Source organism: Nuphar pumila, chromosome 12 (assembly GCF_984573655.1).
Source record: "Nuphar pumila chromosome 12, dmNupPumi1.hap1.1, whole genome shotgun sequence".
Lineage (NCBI taxonomy): Eukaryota > Viridiplantae > Streptophyta > Magnoliopsida > Nymphaeales > Nymphaeaceae > Nuphar > Nuphar pumila.
The window spans coordinates 33,084,675-33,108,170 of NC_143260.1; the positions used below are offsets into that span (position 1 = coordinate 33,084,675).

The following is a 23,496-nucleotide window of genomic DNA, read 5'->3' on the forward strand; positions in this document are numbered from 1 at the left end:
TGTAGGTGAATGTTTAAAGTCAAGACCAAAACCAACGAATCTTTAGAAAGGTATAAAGCAAGATTAGTTCTCAAGGGTATGATCAAGAATATAGAGTAGATTATGAGAAAACCTTTGCCTCCGTCGCCAAGATGACTAGTGTTTGAACTTTAATCGCCATTGCCTCTATCCAATAATGGTCAATTTATCAACTAGATGTTAAGAATGTCTTTTTAAATGAAAAACTTTGTGAGAAAGTTTACATGGATCTCCCCAAGAGTTGATATTGATGGTAAAATTTTGAAACTAAAAAAGGCCTTCTATGGGGTTAAACAAGCCCCTAAGGCTTGGTATCATAAATTTAGTAATGTTATGATTGGTTTGGGATTTATTTCTTGTTTTGTTGGCATTGCATTCTTTGTCAAAAAAAACATGTACTAATATTGTGATACTTCTACTATATGTTGATGACATGATCATTATAGGAAATGGCAAAGGAGTTATTGAAATTAAATTTTGTTTTAAAGAAAAATTTTGATGTCTGACTTGAGGGTTTTGAGATAATTTTTTAGGAATTGAAGTTATCTACTCACATAAAGGATATATTTTCTTCCAAATGAATTTGGCTGCTGACATATGTGTTAGGTCAGGAATTTATGAAGAAAAGGTGGAGACCCTAGAAGTCATAAATGTAAAATTAAGACTTGAAGATAGCATACTGCTTGAAGATCCTACTCCTTATCGCCAGAAATTGGGTATGTGGAGCCCTGAGAGAATGAAGATGAGCTTCCTACTTCTAATCTTATAACACCTAGCATAGCATCAAAAGTAGAAAGTTTTGCAGTGAAGGAGAAATGTGTTGTTGGTGTTAGCATTAGTGTCGCGACCATAGAAAGAAGAAGAGGAAAAAGAGGGAGTTCTTCGAGATGAGGTAGAGCTCTATTAGAGTGTGGCCTAATTACTTATTCCATTCATGTAGTTCAGGGCCAAGATGGGAAATCCAACCTGAAGCCAATTAATTGAAGCACGTTGTGCTATGCAACACAGACACCTCACTCACCCACACACACAAACTAACAATCAAGGAATGGGAAGATCAATTGAACATACCAGTACTTTTAAAACTTGGGTATCCATGCCTCCAAGTGAATCAAGATACTGGAATTTCTTGTCTCTTACATTTATTACTGCCAGACACCAATGTATCTCCTTATGTATGGGGACAAAAATCTGCACGAACATAAACTTCATTTGTAATGCCAAAGAAAATAAAAAGCTGCAAATGTTAAAACAAAGATAACAGCATTAGAAAGGGCAAAACAACTTTACTTTGTCACACTCAATAAGGTCGTACCCTATCTTCCTCTGGGTTGTCCATCTTCTGACTGCTTGAAAATCATAACAATTCTTTCCACAAGCCAGCTGCATAGGAAACACAACATGCTGGTCATATAAACTAAACTACTGAGCAAAATCAGACATAAAAGTGGTTGCCATAATTGAGCTCCGAAGTATCGTTTTCTTAATAATGCCATATGTTCCAATATACAAAAGAAATCTCATGCCCAGTTGTCTTTGGTAAACTGGGATTTAAAAGTTTCATTTCTATTCTCCTAATTTATTAAGAACACCCCAAGTTGTTTCTTTTTCACTAGCTTTGTCAGAAAAACAGTTGTGACAAATTTAATTTTCATTTTTTATACAATCATCAGTGGCAATGACAGATACTCAGCATATTGTCACAAAGGAATCATAACCCCTAGATTGCAGAGATTTTTCAAGGGTTGAGGTGACTTAGACATAATTGATAGACCCGTCATGCACATAAAATTCCAAGGGCATGAGAACAAAGTGAAGTTGCTTTTCAGAAATACAGAATGAGGATCCCTGATCAAAAGGAAAATTACTCCTAAAAGCTTCATGGTTGTTTTTCTCAAGTTGCTGCACCAATTGATTAAGGCACCTAGATCCTATTCATGCTGTAAATCTACTAATGTCTTTCTTGCAGTTAGTTCTCCCGTAAAGTTAAGCTGAGGTGCTAGAGCGGTTCCAGATCCATTTTAGCTTCAACACTGATTTGGAGTCCACCTCCAAATTAATACAGATCAGTGTGATGATGAACTGCACATTTTGAATAGCATGAAAAGTTCATTTTTTTACAGTAAAGAGGCTAGCAAATTTTGAATAATATCATAATATTGAAGCAGTATTTTTATGCAATTTTAAAAGGTTGATGCTGCCTTTGCATATCCAACTTTTCTCTCCTTTTATTTTTCATTTTAAAAATTCAAGTTTCTTCACTGAGGGATACTTACTCCATGGAAATGGGCACCATTTCCATAGTCACCACTTGTGCAACTAAAATTGTAACGACCGTGAAAAAAAATCGTGTCGGACACGTGTCAGGCACGTGTCGGACACGTGTCAAGTCGGTCTGACGTGTCGGACCCGGATCCGAGCTGGACCCGAGCCCGAACTCGGACCCGACTTCTCGATCGTTCGAGAAGCCTGTGACTTTAATAAGTCACAGGCGTCTCAGGCGAGGGGCAGAACCCCTCGCCCCTTCTCTCTCTCCTTTGCTCCGATCTCCCCCCTCACGCTGCCGCTGGCGATCAGAGACGCCGGCGAGCGATTCCGTCCGGCCGCCTCCCCTCTCAGTCTGGCGACCTTCGAGCCGACCCTCCACCTTTGTTGCTGCCGGCGATCGAAGTCCTCGGCAACCCTTCAGCCTTCGGCGATCTTCGGTTGCCGGCAATCGACGCAGGGGGCCACCTTTCCTCGGTCCTGGAGGTTTCCCGACAGCGCAAGCACCAGCGATCCTCCCCTCTTGGTGGCCTTCGCCAGCCGGTAGCCTCGGCCACCCTTTCTGCCTCTCTACTGCTCCTCCCTGCGTCTGGCAGACGCTCCGACAACCCTTGAGCCTCGGCAGCGCCACCACCCTCCGTCCGGTGGCCTCATCCTTCCTGCCTTCGACGACCCTGTTCGGCCTTCTCCTCCCTTCGTTCCTTCTTGCCTGCTGACGGGGGTCCTGTCACCGCCATCGCCTTCGCCTGAGTCATTTTTGGACTCCCCTGTTGCTGTCGTCTTCGGAGGTATAACCCTCCTCTCTCTCTCTCCTTTGTGCAGGGTTGATCGACAGGGGAGTTGAGCCCCCTGTCGTCACAGCTTGTTGGCAGGGGGTTAAACCCCCCTGCCTCCCTTTTTGAGGTTGGTCGACAGGGGGTTGAGCCCCCTGTCGTCGACTCTTCTTGGCAGGGGGTTCCACCCCTGTCACTTTTTCTTGTTTCTCGGTAGGGGGCGGGGTCCCCCTACCTTCGTGATTGTCTCCCGGTAGGGGGCGAGCCCCCCTGCACTCCTTTTGTTTTCTGGTAGGGGGAGAAGCTCCCCCTGCCCCTCCGTTGCTTCTCGGCAGGGGGATCGGCCCCCTGCCTCTTTTGCTTTGTCGGCAGGGGGCTCTGCTTCCCCCTGCCATTCTTGTTATGCTGGTAGGGGGCTTCGTCCCCCTGCCATTTGTTGTGTTGACAGGGGGTTCCTCCCCCCCTGTTCCTTTTTGTGTTTGCCTGAGGGGGGAGGGGGGCGAGGCCCCCTGCATTTGTCTTCTGGCAGGGGACGAGTCCCCCTGCTCCCTTGTTGTTTCCGGTAGGGGGAGAGGCTCCTCCCCTGCCTTCTGTTTTTTTTTTCTCAGCAGGGGTTGAAGCCCCCTGCTCTCCTGTTGTTTCCCCTGCAGGGGGCGAAGCCCCCTGCACTCTCCTGTTGTCCCTCGGCAGGGGGTTCTGCCCCCTGTTTCCTGGGTTTTTGCCAGCATGGGCTTGCCCCCTGTACCCTGATTGTTCTCTGGCAAGGGGTTTTGCCCCCTTGCCTTGTTCTTGTTGTCGGTAGGGGGTTGCGCCCCTGCCTCGTGCTTTGACAGGGGGTGCCCCCCCCTGCCTTGTTGCGGCAGGCGTGGCAGGGAGTTTTTGCTCCCTCCCCTGCCTTTCTTTGTGCCTGACAGACAGGGAGCTCCTGCTCCCTGCCTCTGTTGTTGTTGCCAGGCAGGGCTGAGGCCCTTGCCTCTAGCACCCTTGTCTGCAGGATGCAGAGCTCCTGCCTCTGCCTCCTACAGGCAGGAGGCCTTGCTGCGTCTGTTGCTTCTCGTTTACTTTACGACATATTCTAACGTTCTAAGCTCTCCAGGTTGAACGGTGGACCCAACTCGCCCTCTGTGGCTCGAGCTCTTGCTTGCCTACGCTGCTTACGTACCAGGACCCGCAACCCCTTAAGGTAGGGGATTCTTGCGTGAAAGGACAATGAACTGATAAATGCTAAAATAAGAAAGATAACTAAAAGAAGACGATATATGTATATGTATAATATATATACGTATGTCTTTACCTTTAAGGACGCGGTTTCGCGATCCTTGTCCTCTTTACTTTCTCGCACTTTCTTTTATGTCGTCGTCACGCTATATGTGCCCAGGCTTTCCATTCTTGTCTTTACATTTCATGTCTTTTAATTCAAGGACGCGGTTTTGCGATCCTTGTCCTCTTTACTTTCCCGCACTTTACTTTCTTGTTGCCCCGCGCTTTGCGCCCTGGCATTTACTTGCTCATGTTTGTCTTTACTCCAGGACATCCTGGTCCTCCTTTACGTTCTTGCACTTTACTTCCTGCATTTACTTGTTGCCCCGCGCTTTATGCGTCATGGCCTTGCTTCTGCTTTACTTTTCGTGCTTTACCTTCCTGTGTTGTCGTGCTTGCTCTTGCCTTTACCTTTTGTATGTGTTCGTCCTTACCGTGTTGCCGCACTTCGTGCATATGCCTTGCTCATGCATGTATTCTATCCTTGCCCTATGCTTCTTTACTTGCTTACGCTTAGCGATCTATCGAGGTGCAACCCCATGCCTCGTGAGTCGTTCTTTACACTTGCGTAGTCAGTATAGGATCTCTTACCTCACGAGTTGCTTACGTAGTTGCTTGCTCGTGCGTTGCGATGATCGAGGTATGATCTCATATCTCATCTGGAGCTCTAGCGTTCTACCCTTGCGGTGCAGCTTCGCCCATCGAGTCTTGCCCCTCGTTTTGCCTTTGTATTAGTATTGTGCATGAGTTTGCCTCTTGTCAGCTTGCACTACCTGAGTGCAGCTTCGAATGTATAGTGTATAGCGTTTCACTTGTCTTACAAGCCACGACACACACTTATGCACTTCGGTTCTCCAAAGACATCGTCTTAGGTGCAAACTTATTTTCAAGATGTATAGCTTGTAAAGCAGAGGTAGCGGCCGGAACCTCCCAAATCGATGCATTTGGGATAGATATGTTACAACCTCAGTTCGTCTATTCGATACGACTCAGATAACCTTGTTTAGAAGCCTATGCACGAGTAGGACGGGAATCCTTTCGAGGTACTTGGGTCATCGCTAGATCAGCGTTGCATCACTTCTGATGCAAGACCTAGTTCTAGGCTTTCTGGCCAAACCCAGATGGTAGCACCTTCCTTCCTTTGCGAAGGTATTGTTGGATCTCTTACAAGGGATCCATGTTCCTACTCTTGTAGTTGTACCCTTAGTCACGTACGATATGTTTGGACTACAAAGAGCAGGACGAGAGGTCTATAGAAACCTCAAAACATGTATTGACACATTAAGCTAAATTCTGTTATGTTGATTTTGCCTAATAGGCAGACTGCTCGCGATTGTCTAAAGGACCCGAGCACGATCAGTTGGAACTGGAATGAGTTCACTGTAGGCTTCTATAAAGTAGAAGCATTGGGATTTCCTGCGAGAGATTCGTACCCCTCTCATCGTGGTCGTACTTTTGAACAGGTACATTGCGTACTACGATGAATAGGATGAGAGGTCTATGTCTGCCTCGAACATGCAATGACATGTGTTTGAGATCACAAGAGTGATGTTTTTGCCCTCACTATGGATTGACCTCTTTCATCGTGATTATACATTTGAATAGGTACGATGCGTACTGCGGTGAGTAGGATGTAAATTGTATAGTTGCTTCGAACTCGCAACGGCGCGTATAACTCACCTAAATAATAATCATGCGCCTTCACAGGCAAGATGCTCGATTGGGGTTGAAAGACCAGAGCATGAGAATGGGACGGCGGTTAAGAAACCCTCCGTCGTGCTCATTCGGGACGGTTCATCAAGAGAGAGGATGAATGGTACAAAACACTGATGGACAGTCATTAATGGCAATCTCGGGCAAAGATCCAACCTTCCCCAGTCATCGGAGGTTAGGGGAAATCCTTTGGGCCACTTCTGCAGAAGTTCGGATGCGCATCCATTGGGCCTTTGTTTGCCTTTGGGGATTTACTCTCTTGGTCACAGACCATCCCCTTAGGAAGCGGACTCAGTCAGTCATTCGGGGTATAATAAAATACATAGCATAATGGACCCTCGAATTGATCTTGGTTGTTTCTACGTTTTGCCTTGTGCGTACCCACAACGGCCTGCTCAGTAATGAGACAAGATATAACTCATACAATTGATCATGAGGTATGCATGTTGTGACGTGCATTGCTTGCTTACTTGTTAGCTCGGTAGTTAGGTACGCTACTCGTTGAGCTATGTACGTCTGTCGAGGCGTTACCCTTGTTGGTTAAACTGCTTACGCAGTTCCTTGCTTGGTAATGACTAGCTTCTCATACTAGTTGGTTGCTTATCCTGTGTAGCTTATGAATTGCTTGTGATGCAATAGCTTGTGCCTCACGATTAATGTAATCATTTGTCGATGGACTGAGTCATCCTATGGTACTTATACATGTATTACGAGTGTTGTTATGAATACTTGTCTTATGCAATTGCTTTGCTTGGCTGGTGGATAGAGTTAGTTACTCTTCACCTATTATATCTGTGGAATTGTTATAGTTGTTTGTTTAGCACTCTGATCCTTCCTGTTATTGTGTGTAGTTGTTTGCTTTACTAAAGTTTTGCGTACTCTATAGCACATTTGGTTAGATCTGCTAGTTTTGCTTGTTCCTGCTTGAGCTAGCATTTATCTTGCTTATTGTAGCCTTTTGCACTTTCTTGTCCTTTGCACCCCTACTAGTCTGTTGTGAGACTGACCCATTTTCATAGGCAGGTGGTGAACAGGTTGAGACAGCTTGCGATGGCACGATGACGCGATGCATTCAAGGCAATGCCCTTTCCTGACGTTGCGTTCCTAGGGACTCTTTTGATAAATGTGGTACAAGGTTTCTTTGAAAGCATCTCTTTTGATTAGAACTCTGGATTTCTAAAACTGTATTACCAAAACGTGGTTCTTTTCATTTCAATAAAATATGTACTTGGACTGCAAATCGGTTTGAAAGGGGGAATCTGCTTTTGGTTGTAATGCGCCCAAGGTCTAGGGACTTGCTGTTTTGAACCCGATCTCCCGCTGAACTTTTGTTTTAAACTCTGATAAACGATTGATTTCAAAACTTTCAACCTTTTTCATAAAAGGTTTCAAGTCCACGATTTTAGGGCGTTACAGCCTCCTCAAAAATCAATGCAACCCTTCAACCACCCCCGCATGAAAGAAAAAAACTTTTTTCTTGATGGTAATTTAAACTGGATATGTTTTACAGAGAATCCTAATGTAATTTTACATGTCTGGTCATCACTGTTAAAATGTAAAACTGTACATATATGTATATATAATAATATTATATTATATATATATATATAAATACATTTTTCATTTCTTTTATTTCTGTAATTTTTTTCCTTTATTTTTATTTTTTGTCTTTATGTCATCTAGTTCAGTTTGAACTAGAATGACTATTGCTAGTCAAGTCCTGTCCAGACTTGACTAGCAATAGAGTTGTTGGACTTACACAGTCCAACAGCTCTTAATAGAGCTGTTGGACTGTGCCCAACAGCTCTATTGAGTCCTCTTTCAGCTGTGTATATAAAGGGGTGCAGCCCCTCTTGTATTTTACTCCAATGCTTCTTAAGCAATTGGTTTTTCATATCAATAAAGAATACATTTTTATTTTTATTTTGTTTCCAGTTATACCCTTTTTAAGGGTTATGCTTTAGTGTCATTCTTGACACTTGCTCTTGTTAATCTAAGCTCGTGTTTCGAAGATCCCCATTTCATTTCATGGTATCAGAGCCGCAGAAGTACTAAATCTTGAGGAAAAGCTGCCTCGGTTTTCGTGCCCGTTTGCAAAAGTGTTCGCCACTTGAAGAGAAGTGTTTTATCACTTCATTGGAGAGGATTTCACATCTTGTTGTATTGTTTTTTTTCTTTCCTTTTCATTTTCCTTCTTGTTTTTCTTCTATCCCTATTCTTTCTTTCCTTGTAATCGATGGATGACAATGATAAAGTCACTATCATGCCTATGAAACTAAGTGATACGAACTATGTAACATGGGCTTCAATCATGAAGCACCATATATGGGGAAAAGGCTTATGGGGGATTGTGGATGGTTCCGATTCGGAACCTAAGCTATCTCTTACTAAAAAGGAGGGAGATAAAGAGGTCCCTCTATCGGAAGAAGAGAAAATCAAGGCTATTGCCTCATACGAGAAGAAATGGAAAGAATGGAGAATATCTCATGCGAAGATAATGTCATGGCTTATCAATAGCGTTGACATTAAAAAATGCTCAAGTCTTGCCAAATTTGATCATGCTGATAAGGCATGGGAATACCTTAAGAATAAGTATTCCCTTAAAGATATTGCACACGTGTGCAACCTCCAAGAAAAAGTTCGAATGATGACACAAGGAGACAAAACTATTCGTGAATATTATAATGGGTTGTCCGAACTTTGGGAAGAACTTTCCCTTTTAGAACCAAAGTGGCATTGTGCCGAAGACATCGAGCTTCGTCAGAAACAACTCGATGCTGAACATTTTTACCAGTTTATCACTGGATTAAGGCCGGAATTTGAAACCACTAAATCGGCCCTACTTCACCGGGGAAAAATTTCTTCTATTGTTGAAACTATTGAAGAGTTAACAATGGAAGAAAATCGTCTCCGGAAAGGTTCTTTAAAAATTGAAGATGATTCCGTTTTAGCCGTGTCTAGACCAGGGAATCATGTTCGATCATATAGGCCTCCTCACTTTAACCGACAAAATGGTGACTATGATAAGAAGAAAGTTATTTGTCATCACTGTTATGAACCGGGACACTACAGGCCACAATGTCCCAAACTTAAAGAGCTGAGAGAAAAAAGAGTTGCAATTGCTGGATCGGAGCCTAAAGATCAGGATGCACCAGTTTCCCTGGCCCAACTAATGGAGATTCTTCAGCCTCTCATCAAAGGTGCCTCTTCCTCATCTGAAGCTTCAACCGGCGCAGCAGCCTCATCTTTTTCTGATCTAGGTAAAATTTCTTGGCTTCTTGACTCTGGTGCATCTTTTCATATGACCCCAAATAATCAAAATCTATCCAAATGTGTTAAAAATAAAACAAGTGTGTCAAAGGTCTTTACTGCTGATGGGACTTCTCTTGAAATAGAAGGAATAGGAAATTTTGAAAAAATTTATAAAACAAAAAAAAAAATTTATTCCAGAAATTAGACATGTTCCCAAATTAAATTTAAATCTTTTATCTGTATCTCAAATTTCTGATTATGGGTGTAATATTTCTTTTTCTTCTCATGGTTGTTGGGTACAGGATCGCCAGTCAGGCAAGCTGATTGGGGAAGGCCATAGAGAAGGAGGACTCTATTACATGGATTTTTTGGAAATGCCGAAGAAAGCTTTTTGTTATAATATTCAAAAAATAGAGTTGGAACTGTGGCATAAGAGACTTGGTCACCCACATATAGCCAAAATCCAACATTTTCCAAATCTAAAGAAATTTTGTAACTCTGAATCATTTGATTGTAAAGATTGTATTCTCAGCAAAATGAAAAGATTACCATTTCAGAACAGAACCTTTTTCTCTTCAAGACCACTTGAATTAATACACTCGGATGTTTGGGGTCCTGCACCAGTAATTTCTAAAGGAGGATTTGTTTACTATGTTATTTTTGTCGATGATTTCTCCCGACATACGTGGATGTACTTTCTCAAACATAAGTCTGAAGTATTTTCATACTTTCAAACTTTTCATAATATGGTTAAAAACAAGTTTCAAAATGATATTACTATTTTTCGCACAGATTCAGGGGGAGAGTTTTTATCCACAGATTTTCAAAATTATCTTAAATTGCATGGCATCACACATCAAAGATCTTGTCCTTATACACCTCAACAAAATGGACTGGCAGAACGAAAACATCGCCATATTATAGAAACCACTAGGACTTTATTAATAGCAAATCAAGTCCCGAAAGACTTTTGGGCAGAAGCTGCCTTAACTGCCACATATCTCATTAATAGGATGCCATCTTCTTCGTTACAAAATATTACTCCCATTGAAAAACTTATGAACATTTCTCCAGAGTACTCTAGACTAAGAATATTTGGGTGCAAATGTTTCATATTTACTGAAAAAAATGATAAACTTTCCCGTCGTGCGATTCCCTGTGCCTTTTTAGGATATGCTGAAAACCAGAAAGGTTATAGATGTTTTGACTTCAAAAATAATAAACTATGTGTCTAGAAATGTTTCCTTTCTTGAAAAGGAGAGCTTCTTTGATTTTAGAAAATTAAAAGACGTCACTGAGTACTCCTTTTTGCTAGATCTAACATCAACATCTGATGAATATGACCTTGACTGTAACTTTGATGATGATCAAAGAATTATTGATCTTAATGTTGAAAATGAAGAAGTTCATAGAGATACTAGTATTCAATATTCCAGGCGACAAGAGTCTAATCCTCCATGTGCACTTGAGAAATATTCTAACATTCCAACTAGACAATCAACCCGAATCTCGAGGCCTCCAGGAAAGTTTGTATCAGACGAGTCTTTCTCACCCACATATAGGGCAGTTATTGCATTAATTCACTCATATGAAGAACCATCCACATATTTTCAAGCAAAAAATGATATCAAATGGATAGAAGCCATGAAAGCTGAATTAGATGCACTTGAAAAGGCTTCTACATGGAATATTCAAGATCTTCCTTCAGGGAAGAAAACTATAGGATGTCGATGGGTTTATAAAATTAAAACCAAGAGTGATGGTACTCTTGAAAGATATAAAGCCCGTTTAGTAGCCAAAGGTTATGCCCAAGAATATGGGATTGATTATGAAGAAACCTTTGCTCCGGTGGCTCGTATGACTATTGTCTGAACCTTAATTGCCTTAGCTTCTATCAAAAAATGGTCTATTTTTCAAATGGATGTCAAAAATGTTTTTTTAAATGGAAAGCTAGTTGAAGAAGTATATATGGAACCCCCTCCTGGTCTAAGTATTCCTAAGGGTAAAGTCCTTCGCTTAGAAAAAGCTCTTTATGGACTCAAACAAGCACCAAAAGCTTGGTATGATAGGTTTAGTCGTGTTATGATTGATATTGGTTTTCAATTCTGTTTAACTGACACTGTTTTGTTTATTAAGAATTCTGATGCAGGGATCATTGTGCTTCTTCTCTATGTGGATGATATGATCATCACCGGAAGCGATAAACAGGGAGTTGAAACAATCAAAACAATTCTTAAATCTCATTTTGAAATGACTGATTTGGGTTTGTTGAGATATTTTTTAGGCATTGAAGTTGCTTATTCTCCTAGAGGATATTTATTATCTCAGACTAAATTTGCTTTTGATATTGTTTTCAGGTCTGGTATTACTGATGATAAGAAAGTCGACACTCCAGAAGTTGTTAATGTTAAAATGAAGATTGATGATGGAGAACTTCTTGCAGACCCTACTCCTGACAGACAGCTTGTCGGGGCACTTTCCTATCTATCCATTACCAGACCAGATATAGCACATGTTGTTCATACAGCAAGTCAATTTCAACATGCTCCTACTTTTGTTCATATGGGAGCAGTCATGCGTATTATCAGATACATCAAGTCCTCTCTTTCACGAGGACTTTTCTTATCTTCCTCCTCTTCTCTTGATTTAATTGCATATACTGATGCTGATTGGGGAGGTGATCCCAATAACAGACACTCAACCACTGGCTTTTGTGTCTTTTTAGGGGAATCATTAATCTCGTGGAGGTGTAAAAAGCAGCAGAAGGTATCTCTCTCATCCACCGAAGCTGAATACAGAGCCATGGCAACCACGACCATGGAAGTAGTTTGGCTCCGACGACTGTTTGCTGACATGGGAGTTGAAGCAACAAAGGCTTCACAAATGTATTGTGACAACAAAAGTGCGATCTATATTGTCAGTAACAGAACATTCCACGAACGTACCAAACACATCGAAATGGATTGTCACTACGTCAGAGAGGAATATCTACACGGGATAATTGATCTGCCATATGTCACTTCAGAATATCAGCTAGCAGACTTTTTTACAAAGCCTCTTGCTGCTCCCCGATTTCACTTTCTCTTAGACAAACTTTCGCTCATTGTACCGTAAGTTTGAGGGGGAGTGTTAAAATGTAAAACTGTACATATATGTATATATAATAATATTATATTATATATATATATATATAAATACATTTTTCATTTCTTTTATTTCTGTAATTTTTTTCCTTTATTTTTATTTTTTGTCTTTATGTCATCTAGTTCAGTTTGAACTAGAATGACTGTTGCTAGTCAAGTCCTGTCCAGACTTGACTAGTAATAGAGCTGTTGGACTGTGCCCAACAGCTCTATTGAGTCCTCTTTCAGCTGTGTATATAAAGGGGTGCAGCCCCTCTTGTATTTTACTCCAATGCTTCTTAAGCAATTGGTTTTTCATATCAATAAAGAATACATTTTTATTTTTATTTTGTTTCCAGTTATACCCTTTTTAAGGGTTATGCTTTAGTGTCATTCTTGACACTTGCTCTTGTTAATCTAAGCTCGTGTTTCGAAGATCCCCATTTCATTTCAATCACTACAAAAGCTTGCACGTCACAGTAATGATGGCATGCCTCAAATGATGTTTGAAAAACATCAAACTGCAAACAACTACTCAGGAAGAAATATGTTCTTGTCCATAAGATAATGATTCTTGAAGATGAATGAACTCAAAGGAAATCAATGTCTTCATAACACAGGTGAAGCCTTAGGTATAAGAAGGGAGTGGTGCTCAACCAGGAGAAAAGATTGTGACTGAAAAGTTCCTGATTATTGCAGAGAAATGATATCAAACCATTATAGAAAACCTTCTGATCACATAATAGTAGTTGGATATTGATATAATAAAGTGCATCAGATTATATGACCAAACCTTTTTATAAAAAAATGTGTTGAAAAAATGACATTGCAAAAACTGCTTCGGATTTCGGATCTCCCTTTCTTTCAACAATTCAAGGTACAAATTGATGACCTACACAATAAAGAGAATACAGATCAGATGCGTTTGGTTTAGTCAGAATATCAAAATGCTCAACTAAATTTTAATTTTCAAGGAACTCATGAACACAGGCCTCATCATTCAACCATGCACCAGGTAGCAAGCACTGCAAGATGTTTCTAGTAATCTCAATATTGGAATTCTCATGCATGATCAAGACTTCCCGCCTGCATAATTCACACTCGCCAGTAATTATTTCAATGGTACTGCTCCAAGTTCAAACTTCAGCTGCTATTTCACCCACTGAAAAGCCATGTGACGTGCATACCTGTTGGGACCATTCAAAGCAACTGCAATCTCCTCTTCTTCCTCAGCAGTAAGAGGAGCAAAAGGTTTGTGAAACACATCCTATAACAGGGCAAATTGAAGTTGATGAATACATAAGACATGCAACAAGGGAAGGGGGTTGGGGGTGGTGAATGGAATCAATGTCATGGACTCTTACATTGTGCCAAAAATAACAGATGAGATACAAGAAAAAAGGCATGCTATCTTCCCTAAGTTAAGAAAGGAAAATAATGGCGAATACTTAAAAAAGAAAAGGCAACAGTATAAAAGCAGAAGACTTGAATTACAAGACAAAACAACTTCTGAATGTAAAAATAAAAATATATTTTGCATTCTAACAGCTGATGGGAGTCTAGAATCTTGGTTTGATAACTTGACAATTTCCAAATTGTGTTGGTCTATTATAATGCCATAGGGAGGTGAGGTAGTCTTTTGTTATTGATATACATTATGCATTTGAGGTCTTACTTAAATTTTGGATACAATTTTTGACAAGTTCCAAGTAGTTTACATAGAGATGACAAGTCTAGTGTGTTAAAATATACACATATATATGTGTATATTATAGCTATATATATACTTGCACATGTATATATATACATTCTTGTATAGGGGTATTTCTGTCTTTTGACCATGTAACTTTAGGATTAGAATATTCGCTTTTTTTTCTTTTTTATTGATGTATTTCTTATTTTTTACATGGGCAATATGGGCTTTAACCATATAGACGTTAGGGGTGCCCAACGGTCATATTTATGACCGTTGGGAGTTGCTCAACATCTATATGGGAGCTCCCATATGGCCAATATGTTATAAATAGGGGATGGACCCCTTTGTAATCTTCAGCCTTGTTGTTAGGCCTCTCTCTAATAAAATTTCCCTTATTTTTTTCTGTGTTGAGCTTCTTTTTTTAGCACTTGTGCATTCTAGTAATTTCTCCCCTCTTCATTTTTGTTGAATAATTTTGTGAAAGCATGCATAGTTAATTTTTTCTGTGAAAAAATGCATAGACAGACTTGTTTAATAATTCTTTACCTCTACTTTTTTTATGGTCTTGTATGATTATCATGGTCTATGTTGAGACTAAGAGGCTTTTAGTAAATAAGTTTTTCTAAACTAGAGGTTATTTGAATCTTAATATTTAATGAGGGACCTGGGTGTAATTTTGTTCCTTGGACTATCTCTATTTAATATAGAGATTAACCCTAATCCAAAGGAACGAGTTTTCTTTTTTCTAAGCAGCCGTCTCTCTCTCTCTCTCTCTCTCTCTCTCTCTCTCTCTCTCTCTCTCTCTACCCTGATTTCTGTGTTTATTTTCAAAACATCAACATGGTATCAGAGCAGTTGATCTTGAGAGCGTGATCAATCTTCTTCCAACAAAAAAAAAATGAAAGTTCTGGATGACGTGATCTATATGGGAGCAGCGGTCGTGATCTCTATGCATCTGTGTGCGCATGTTATCATGGGTCGTGAATCTAGGTGTCGAGTTCTCCTTAAAATCCATTTGGGTGTTTGATTTCAGACGTGATTCCCTGCTATATCGAGAAATAATTTTTTTTCGTAACATGTTGTCGTTGCTAGTGAATCTGAGTGTCGAGTTCCTCTCAGATCTTAATTGGTTGTTCATTTCTCAGAACATAAATATCAGCAGTCGTGATTCCTGCTGTGTCGTGGAATTTTTTTTGTTTTCTGTTCGTGGAACAGAGTTGTTTGATTTCAGACGTGATCAGAATTGAATGTTAATATCAGTTCTCTATTCGTGGACTGTGTTATGGATAATTTTTTCAGGCGTAGCATGAGTGCTGTGAAAACAGAATGTTAACAGCAATTTTTGTTCGTGGAAGCAGCAGGCTGTGTCGTGAAATATTTCTTTTCAGTTGTAGCAGAAGTGCTGTGAAAAACAAATTGTTAACAACAGTTTTTTTTTAAAGCCGCATGTGTGATTCCTGCTGTGTGGAAACATATGTTGTTGTGTTGTGAAATTTTGTTGGTACTGCTGCTAGTCGTAGTATTGGCTTGTGGAAAGTTTTGTTTCAATTAGTACTACTGTTGTGTGGAAACATTCATTTCAATTAGTACTGCTGTCAAGACTTCATTTCTGGTGTGACAACTTGTGTAGTCGTGGACTTGCCTGAAGTGGGGTTATAACACACGCTATATCGTGTTGGATGTGTGATCTTGATTTGCAACCTATAGCCATCCGTGGTTGAGGTGGAAGGTTTTGGTCAAGTTTCTTTAAAACTATTTTTGAAGTTTGGATCTGAATAGTCGAAGGTCGTGTTTCTCAGATTTCATTGGTGAAGTCAAAACTTGATATAGTCGGGTTCGTAGTTGATTGTGGATGTGCGCGTGTGGTTGCTTCTGCATTTTGTGAATCAAGCCAATTAGTTTATATTATGGCTCAAGTGGTTAAATCAGATGCAGATTCCTCCAATGATTATGTAACTTGAATATGACGAGCTCCTTGCTTTACGATCATCCACTTCGAAGTCTTTTGTTGCGGAGGTTGTGTGTTCGGCAGGTGATGGCTATCTGGTCAAGGTGGTAGGTGGATCATTGATTCTGGAGCCTCTGGTCACTTGTGCGAAAATTCGAGTAATTTTTTGAGTTTAAAACCTGTGACTGGTCAAAAAGAGGTACTTCTTGCTTATGGTAGCTCTTCTCCAATTGTAGGGCAGGGAAACATATCTATTACCCCTACTCTTCAATTGTTGCATGTTCTTCATGCTCCTTCGTTTCCACAGAATTTATTATCCGTCTGTCGAATGACAAAAGATTTGAATTGTAGAGTGATTTTTTATCCTATGGGGTGCACCTTTCAGGACTTGCTGACGGGGAGAAGGATTGGTGACGACTATGAGGAAGGTGGTCTGTATTACCTACACCAACCAGAAGTTTCGGCCTATTTTGTTGTTACATCATCCTCAAGTCCTCTATTGTGGCATCATCGTTTGGGTCACCTTCCAGTGACAAAACTTCGTCGTGTCATCCCTCATATACCTCCCTCAATTTCTTTTCAGTGTGAAACATGTCAATTGGGAAAACATTGTCGAAGCTCTTTCCCCTCTAGTCAGAGTCCGTCAAGTCAAGGATTGTTTGATCTTCTCCATGTCGATGTGTGGGGTCCGAGTAGGATTCTGAATAGGTCTCAGTGTCGTTATTATCTAGTTATTGTTGATGACTTCTCAACGTTATCGTGGGTGTTCCTGTTAAAAGATTGGTCTCAAGGTCTTGTCATTCTTAAATCTTTAATTGCAGAGATAAAAACTCAATTTGATGTATGTGTTAAAATTGTTCGCACTGATAATGCTCTTGAGTTCAAATCCAAAGACTTACTTCAATTCTATTCTGTTAATGGGATTCAACCTCAATTTACATGGCCCCCATACATCTCAGCAAAATGGGGTGGCTGAGAGGAAACATAGACAAATCCTTAATGTTGCTCGGTGCCTTATGATTCAATCCAATATGCTTGCTTCATACTAGGGCGATGCGGTTTTGACAGCCGGTTTTCTTATAAATCGCATGCCGTCAAGCTTTGTAGAAGATCAAATCCCAATTCAAATTCTCCATCCAGAGGCTCCTCTCTTCTCTATCCCCCCTAAAGTTTTTGGATGTGTGTGTTTTGTGCATAAGCTGGGTCCGGATCGAGATAAACTTGTTGCGCAGTCTATTAAATGTGTTTTCCTTGGGTATCCTAAGAACCAAAAAGGATATCGTTGCTACGAACCTATATCTCATAAAGAGTATGTTAGTGCAGACGTTACCTTCTTTGAGTCTATTCCTTATTTTTCAAGTACTACTCTAAGACTACAGGAGAGCCTTGGTGATATCCTTCCTCTGTCGATTCCTCCCTTTCCGTTAGAGTGGCTTCCTCCTCAGTCCTTGGTTCCAGCGTCGGGTGTGTCTCGCTTCCGAAACCCTCCCATAGTATACACTCACAGGGTACCTCCATGCCGCCATCACCTCCTTCTCCTCAGGTAAGTATTTCTGAGCAAACTATTGTCCCTACATCTGATGTTGATCTTCCCATTGCTCTGCGCAAGGGAAAGAGACAGTGCACTCTCTATCCCATTTCGCAATTTGTATCAGAAGTTAATCTTGGGGCATCTGTGAAGAATTTTATTTTTGCTCTGTCTGTCTCCTCTATTCTGCTTCATCACAGTCAAGCTCTAGTCGACTCCAACTGGATGCAGGCTATGCGTGATGAGATGGATGCCTTATGGTCTCGAGGCACTTGGGACTTGGTTGATCCTCCCACAGATGCAGATATTGTAGGCTACAAATGGGTATATAGCATTAAATATAACTCGGATGGGTCGCTTGAACGGTACAAAGCCCGATTGGTTGCAAAAGGCTACACTCAGACTTATGGTGTTAACTTTTTTGAAACTTTCTCCCCAGTTGCTCGTCTTGGCACTATTTGTCTCGTTCTTTCTGTTGCTGTGCACCATGGATGGCCCCTGTTTCAGTTGGATGTCAAGAATGTCTTTTTGTATGGGGATTTGCATGAAACTGTCTACATGCAACAACCCCCAGGCTTCGAGGTTCAGGGGGAGTGTCAAAAGGTGTGCAAGTTTAAGAAGGCTATTTATGGCCTGATGCAGAGTCTGCGGGCATGGTTTCACAAATTATTTGAGATAATGTCGAGTTTTGGATTTGTCAGGTCAGCTTCAGATCACTCCTTGTTTATCAAGAAAACCAGTGCTGGAATTGTTGTTATGGTGGTATATGTCGATGACATCATATTAACAGGGAGCAGTGCCCAAGATATTTCTGCAACAAAAGATCATCTTCAGAAGCACTTTGTTACTAAAGATCTTGGTCACCTTCGATATTTTTTGGGTATCGAGGTTACAAGAAACAGAGAGGGCTTAGTGTTGTCTCAAAGAAAGTATGTGTTGGACTTATTAAAAGAGACTGGAATGCTAGGAGCTAAGTCAGCTAATATTCCAATGGATCCCAAAACTCACATGTTCGATGAGAAGTCTGACTATGTGGATAGTGCCAGCTTTAGATCCTTGGTGGGTAAGTTGCTATATGTGACTGTTACCAGACCTGACATTTCATTAGCTGTGAGTAAAATCAGTCAGTTCATGGACAAACCTACAAAAGTTCACTGAGATGCAACTATGATGGTTCTTCGGTACTTAAAGGCATCTCCTGGTAAAGGTCTCTTGTTTAAACGAAAACCATCTTTGAACGTTGTTGCTTACACTGACGCAGATTATGCAGGATTTGTTGAAAATAGGAAGTCAACATCTGGATTTTGTGTGTTTATGGGAGGAAATCTTATTACCTGGAGGAGTAAGAAACAAACCGTTGTAGCCAGGTCGAGATACCGAGCAATGGCCCAGACTGCAGCTGAGATTATGTGGGTAAAATCAGTCTTGACCGAGCTTCAGGAGAAAGTATCCCTACCTATGTTGATGATGTGTGACAAGGGCTGCTACATATATTGCCAACAACCCAGTGTTTCATAAAAGGACTAAACATATTGAAGTTGACTATCATTATGTTCGCGACTTGGTTCAGGTTGGGTATATCTGCACCGATCATGTATCTTCCGAAGATCAAGTAGCTGATATTTTTACCAAAGCCCTGGCGAGACCAAACTGAGCATGATTGATATCTATGCTCCAACTTGAGGGGGAGTGTTGAGACTAAGAGGCTTTTAGTAAATAAGTTTTTCTAAACTAGAGGTTATTTGAATCTTAATATTTAATGAGGGACCTGGGTGTAATTTTGTTCCTTGGACTATCTCTATTTAATATAGAGATTAGCCCTAATCCAAAGGAACGAGTTTTCTTTTTTCTAAGCAGTCGTCTCTCTCTCTCTCTCTCTCTCTCTCTCTCTCTCTCTCTCTCTATCTATCTATCTATCTATCTACCCCGATTTCTGTGTTTATTTTCAGAACATCAACAGTCTATTTGATGTTTATCTCATTAGCAATGTTAGTATGTGATATGTAGGAAAATTTTGCATGTGATCCTTGCTCATTTTTTAGCTATTGTTGTGTGTCATTATTGCTATTTCTTTTGTGTAGTTAGTCTTAAGTGCAACTGAGTTTTTTTAGTTCTAGAAGCATTTAACATGACATCTTCTATCGTTTGGACCTTGGAGAAGTAACTTTTCATTTGATGCTAAGGTTATAGAATTTTCCTATACTCATTGTTGACTGTTTCAAATATTTGGGATCTATCATTCAAAAGTACGGAGAAATTGATGGAGATGTAAATCATAGGATAAATGTTGGGTGGATGAAATGGAAAAGTGTAACTGGAGTATTGTACGATCGTAGAATGCCATTACGGTTGAAGGAAAAGTTTTATAGGACGACAATTAGGCCCGCTTTACTATATGGTACGGAATGTTGGGCTGTCAAGAGACATCATATTCAAAAAATGAGTGTAGCTGAGATGCGTAAGATTATTTTACAGATGTCCCACGTGATTAACATGTTCCCCTGTTGGCCTCAATGAATTGATCGGTTTCTTAAAGACAACCTTGAAAGTGTTCTTTTTAAGACAGCTCAGCATTTTCATAGGAATAAACGTGACTTTGCCAAAAAACTTAATTAGTTGGTGAATGGATGACATCCTTGTGCAGAGATCACTCCTAGGCTTTCAATAGATAGAGATGAAAGGAGGAAGAAGTATTCCCTTGCTGCTCAAAAGTATAGAAGAGACTACAGTTCAAACAATTGGAGATGGAAGATTCTTCACGACTCACAAGATGCAAACATGGGCAACATTTTATTGGAGGAACACCACTGTTTAAGGTAAAAGCCAAACAATGAAGACATCTTAGTCTTCTAAGATATCATTCTTCATTTAAATTTATTTTATTGTCATGTTATCCCATGCCTTAAAAGTATTCCTAAAAATACTATCTGGATTAGGGAGGTTATGATCAAACTGGATGTGGACCACGAGCCTCTAATAGTGCAATTAGTCTTTTCATTTTTTGTGATAACACAATGGCAGATATATATATATATATATATATATATATATATATATATATATATATATATATATATATATATATATATATATATATATATATATATATATATATATATATATATCGTTCAAGGTGTTTTCTCAGCGAGGGTATTTCTCAGAGAGATTTTTAAAAGTAGGAAAGTCTTGGGACTTTAAAATTTTCAAAAAATATGAAAAATAATAAGAAAGATAAGAAAATAATAGGTAGTCTAAGCAAAATATAAGGAAATAACTTTGATAAGCTTTTAAAATACAAAGAAACCAAAAAATAAAAAAGGGCTTAAAATATATAAACTATGATTTTTTCCAAAAAATGTCGCTATAATAACATGATATTACCATGGTATTTTTGTTCCTAGCGATATTTTGAAAATATCGGTGATATTGGTGACACTGATATATATAGGGGTAATATTTGCTACCCTTGTGGGTAAGGAAGCCCCTAGTGAAAAAATATAATATTTTATTTTTTCAGTTTTTTCCCACATTTGACCATCCAGATGTAATTTACATATTAAGTTTAGTAGAAACTGACATTTGGATCATGTTTCCTTGACGTATATGCCAGATTTTACAAGCGTTAAAAAATCAATGGCCTACAAACTACCAAATTTTCAAACCTCAAAAAAATATATTTTTACATCAAAAAACTATGATCCATGGGTTGATTCTTACTATTTTGACCATGCAGAACACATCCATGAGGGTAGATTTGGTCAAGACAACCTCCCCCTATGAGTTCCAACTAGGGGGTTCCTTACCCAAGAGGGTATATATATATAAAGGACTCTTCCAGAAGATGTGCTTCTAATCTTACGTGTTCACACCATTCTTTCACCTAAATCATTTCCAAAGTAGAAAATCATCTTTGCTAAAAGCTTCCACCAATGCAACTATGTGTTCAACATGACAAAATGATTATAACATAAATAAGAGAGAATATATGGTTAAAGCATAAATAAAAAAACTTTGCGCATGTGACAGAAATAATACCAACTCAAATGAAATAGATAATAAAAAGCTTTTACCACCTCTACAGGTTTCTTTTGCTTCCTGATGAGGCCAAGAGCTGCAAACCTTGCTTCAGTTAATTTAATTTGAAGGTCGAGATTGCGTAATGCCGGCTCCCGGTTTTTATCTATAGATTCCTGCAACCCTTTGTAAGCAGGTTTCTTCCATCCCTGCTCAACAACTATTATACTGCTTGTCGCTTGTGTCTCCGTGTTTTCAGCCACATCAATCTTATTGTGCAGGGTTGTTAAAACAGATACCCCCGGAGTAGAAGGTTGAGAATAATCATCTAGGTTCACCACAGAGACATCAAGAGACTTCTGAGGTGTATGAACTGAGGCGCCAAGGGACTTCTGGGGCATATGAATATGAATACTGGTGCCACAACTTGAATCACCTAATCGACCATCAACCATTCTTCTATATTCTTCGACATCCAAACCTTCAGTAAGCATATCTTCAGCAACTGAGAGTGAAGAAGAATAAATTCCCTTGTCTGATCTGGCAACCACACTTTTTGAACCTCGGCCAGAATCACCAAACACAGCCTTATCTTTTCCTGTTGCACGTATGAACCGAAGTGCATCTCTCCTAGTTTCCACTAACCAACCTTCCCTGACCATATAATTCTCTTTAACATCAGAAGAAATAACATCACTTTCTCTGCCTTCTTTGCTTACTCCTCCCCGCTGCCGCCAGGACGAACTTGTATGTGCCATGTACTTCAGTGATCTTTGGGGACCATGAACCTCACGGGGAAGCGGAGGTGGCGGCGGCAACTGGGTTATTCTCGATCCAATTGTATTCGTCACAAACGATGGCTGCGAAGATTGAGCAGCCGCAAAGGGCTCTGAAACAAGTTGTGTGGGCGCAATCTTTGGCTTCTTTGAAGACATTAAATCCTCGAAAACTCCTGAGTCAGAGCAATGTGGGGGGCACACATTCTCACCTTTTCCAAAGCATGAGCAAGCGCGAAGGACTCGCTTCCTACCATCTGTTAATGCACCCATTCAATACGCTCTACCACCACATAATTCCCATAAGTTCCCCCCATCTGATAATTGTCATAGAATACCAACTCCACCCAATTCACTCAAAGCAACACGAACTGATCAAAGCCCCACCCAATTTACTCAACCCAACATGCACTCAAAGAAATAGGCAAGATCTGTTTGGATTCCAACCCAATTAGACGCAATCTAAACTCAAGAAATCGAACGAATATATGATAGAAGGATAAGAAAACACTAGGGCCTTCGAAGTAATGATGAACTAATAGTAGAAAAACACCCTACAAATCAAAAGATGGGATTAAAAACACGCACACCCAATTATTGGATTTCCAAAACACCAAACGGGAACGAAACTGAAATTCAAAACTCAATCGACCAAAGGAAAGAAAATTATGGTTTTTCAAAACGATCGGTGAAGCATCGGACACGCCAAACAATAGAACGAATAACGAACAGCGGAAACAATTAAAAAAGGAAAACGACATCTCAGAAAACATCAGAGATAGCCAATCGATGCACACTTACCTCGTTCCACAAACAAACACCCTCCGATTCCCACCGGAAGAGAACCTTAGAATCGGCGGATCAAGCAAAAACCAGAAAAAAGGAAATTTCGGGAAAAAGTTGGAAAAAGGAAACGCGCTAAAACTAGGGGTGTCAACGGGTCGGGTTTGGTTCGGACCCAAGTGGAACCAGACCTGGGCTCAATTTTCGGGTATGATATCGAGTCCAGACCCGGGTTTAATCGAATCCCCCGTAAGAGAAGCCATACCGGGATTCGATAAGAACTACATGAACCAGACCGGGACCATACCTGGTAAAATAATATTTTTTATTATTTTTACATTGAAAAAT

General features: G+C 40.1%; 1 protein-coding gene across 1 annotated transcript in view; it reads right to left on the minus strand.

The window, feature by feature from the left end:
• The window catches only part of LOC149820600 (uncharacterized), a 55,735-nt gene extending 32,487 nt beyond the window's left edge, over positions 1-23,248 (minus strand). Inside the window, exons 1-7 of the mRNA XM_089981831.1 lie at positions 23,167-23,248; positions 21,649-22,919; positions 13,591-13,670; positions 13,390-13,489; positions 13,197-13,295; positions 1,309-1,401; positions 1,090-1,209 (exon numbers count right to left, since the gene is read on the minus strand). Of these exons, the coding sequence (XP_089837957.1) occupies positions 1,090-1,209; positions 1,309-1,401; positions 13,197-13,295; positions 13,390-13,489; positions 13,591-13,670; positions 21,649-22,638 (1,482 nt within the window). The 5' untranslated portion in view covers positions 22,639-22,919; positions 23,167-23,248. The remainder of the gene's footprint in view (positions 1-1,089; positions 1,210-1,308; positions 1,402-13,196; positions 13,296-13,389; positions 13,490-13,590; positions 13,671-21,648; positions 22,920-23,166) is intronic.
• Positions 23,249-23,496: the final 248 nt, after the last annotated feature.